Below are 2669 nucleotides of genomic sequence, written 5' to 3' on the forward strand. Positions count from 1 at the left end.
TGCAATCACACCAATTATTACTAAAAGAATAATTCCAAAGAATATAAAACCAACCACAACTGGTACAGCTAAGGCTTCTACAGAATATAAAGCTGATCAAATATATTAATAATTAATTATTGACAAACCTGTAACAATAGTTGTACTGTTAGTTTTATTACTGTTTATAATAAATGGGTTACCATCAGTAGCACTGAGGTATGATTCACAAGTATACTCTTCATTATTGACATCACTCAAACGATAGTCAAAGCTGACATTAGAGAATGTATTTTCAGTTGATTTTGATTCTAATGACACTCCATTATGCTTCCATTCAATGTATACTGTTGTATCAACATCAATGAATGAGGAGTAGGCATAGTAAACTGAACAGCTCAAGATAGCATTGCTACCAACACCAAATAGAGGATCATTTTGACTAATAGTTATAGAAGGAATTGTACCTCTAGGAACTAATAGAAATATTTTAGGTAAAATAAAAGCTGTAATGACTTACGCATAATAGTAATATTGGTAACACTAGAAGTTGTTTCACTGTGTATGACATCATTGTTCACTGTTGCATTAACAAAAAAGAAACAAGTATATTGTCCAGCATCAGATAGTCTTGCATTACTAATAGTGTAGGTAAGAGTGTGTTCATTATTATCATTGATAATGGTACTGGAGTTAAGATTGTCATTAGATGAATTGAACCATTGTAGAGTTAAATTAGTATCAACGTCAATGTAGAAGGAGTATGGATAAGTGACAGAACATGAGAGGGTAATGTTACTACCAGTATCATACACAGGCTGATGAGGAATGAGATTAATTACTGGGATCTTGTCATTAGGAACTGAGGAAATGAAAATAATTGGTCTAGCAACACAATACAAATAACTTACTTTTGATAAAAACTTTAATTGAATCATTCACATAATCACTGGGTAGAATAAATGAATTATTAGAACTTATATTAAACTGGCAAGTATATTCTCCAGCATCAGATAATGATACATTATTGATAGTGTAACTGATAGTGTGTTTGGAATTGGTATTGATACCAGTATATGAGTGCAGAGTGTGATTAGAGGAATTGAGCCATTGCATGTTCATATTAGTAGCAATATAAGAAGAATAAGTGGCAGAGCAAGTTAGAGTAATATTGTCACCAACTCTATAATAGGACTCTAACTGAGTAACTAAGGGGTTTTCACCATTAGGAACTAAAAAGTAATAAGGAATAGTGTCAGTGATGACTATCATTTATCATTTTAATACTTACTTTTAGCTCTAATACTTGTGGAATTGTCATTTGCTTCACTGCGTATAATATTAATGTTCATTAGTGCACTAATAAAGTAAGAGCAAGTATAGTTTCCAGCTTGAGATAGCTTCAAACTGCTGATAGTGTAATTAAAAGTGTGTTGGTCTTGATCATTGAGTCCAGATCTATATGAGTTCAGACTATCATTGAGCCATTGTATGTTGACAGTAGTATTAACATCAATAAGGTGATTAGTAGTATAATGGATAATGCAAGAGAGAGTAATGCTATCATTAACATTATAGTAGGATTTGGAAGGATGGACAAGTATATCTGAAGTGACGTAATTTGGTACTGCAGATTAGACTTAAATTTTAGAAACTATATCAATTAAACTTACTTGTTATATTAATGAGGATAAAACTTCCAGTAGTATTGCTTGCAACTATATAAGGGGCACTGGTATTAACAGAAAAGGAACAAGTATATTTTCCAGCATCAGATAGTCTTGCATTACTAATAGTGTAGTTAAGAGTGTGTCCATTATTATCATTGATAATGGTACTGGAGTTAAGAGTGTCATTAGATGAATTGAACCATTGTAAAGTTAAACTAGTATTGACATCAATGTAGGAGGAGTATGGATAAGTAACAGAACACGAGAGGGTAATGTCATTTCCAGCATCATGGACAGACTGATGAGGAATTACTGGAGTCTCCTCATTAGGAACTGAGGGGATGAAAATGATTGTAGTATCACAGTACAAATAACTTACTTTTAATGGAAACATTAATTGAAGATGTCCTGTTATCACTGGGTAGAACAAATGAATTACTAATACTTGATATATAATACTGGCAAGTATATTCTCCAGCATCAGATAATGACACATTATTGATAGTGTAACTGATAGTGTGTTCAGTATTATTATTGATACCAGTATATGAGTGTAGAATGTGATTAGAGGAATTGAGCCATTGCATGTTCATATTAGTAGCAATACCAATAAGAGGAGAGTAAGGATAAGTGACAGAACAAACAAGATCAATGCTATCACCAACACTATAATATGAACTAAACTGAGTTATTGATGGATTGACACCATTAGGAACTAAAAATCAAAAAATTATGAAAAATATAAGAAAATGCTCACTTTTAATTGTTACATTAGTGACTCCTCCCCTGACATCACTTGGTATAATATAAGTATTATCAGTGGTAGTATTGAGATAATATGTACATTTGTATTCTCCAGCATCAGACTCTGGCCTGCAGAGAGATATCGCCATGCAAGCACTACTGTTATTGGGGATTCTTTGTCACCTACAATAGTAATGATAGGTGGTGCCGATAGACAATTCAAGCCATTGAGAGATGGATGCTGGCTATTTCAAACTACAAATCATAATTGGGGAA

The 2669-nt window shown here is 32.6% G+C and overlaps 1 protein-coding gene across 1 annotated transcript; it reads right to left on the reverse strand.

Annotated features, from left to right (window-relative positions):
* Nucleotides 1-9: 9 nt before the first annotated feature.
* On the reverse strand, nucleotides 10-2542 carry LOC105312660 (carcinoembryonic antigen-related cell adhesion molecule 5-like; the record flags this gene model as incomplete). The annotated part of the gene is made up of 8 exons (XM_019996120.1): nucleotides 2407-2542; nucleotides 2029-2364; nucleotides 1653-1982; nucleotides 1271-1606; nucleotides 891-1211; nucleotides 500-841; nucleotides 129-455; nucleotides 10-77 (listed from the first exon to the last, which is right to left on the reverse strand). Coding segments are annotated over exons 1-8 (2196 nt in total), but the record flags the coding sequence as incomplete, so codon positions are not given.
* Nucleotides 2543-2669: the final 127 nt, after the last annotated feature.

This window comes from Amphimedon queenslandica, unplaced genomic scaffold (genome assembly GCF_000090795.2).
Source record: "Amphimedon queenslandica unplaced genomic scaffold, v1.1 AMPQUscaffold_13421, whole genome shotgun sequence".
NCBI lineage: Eukaryota > Metazoa > Porifera > Demospongiae > Haplosclerida > Niphatidae > Amphimedon > Amphimedon queenslandica.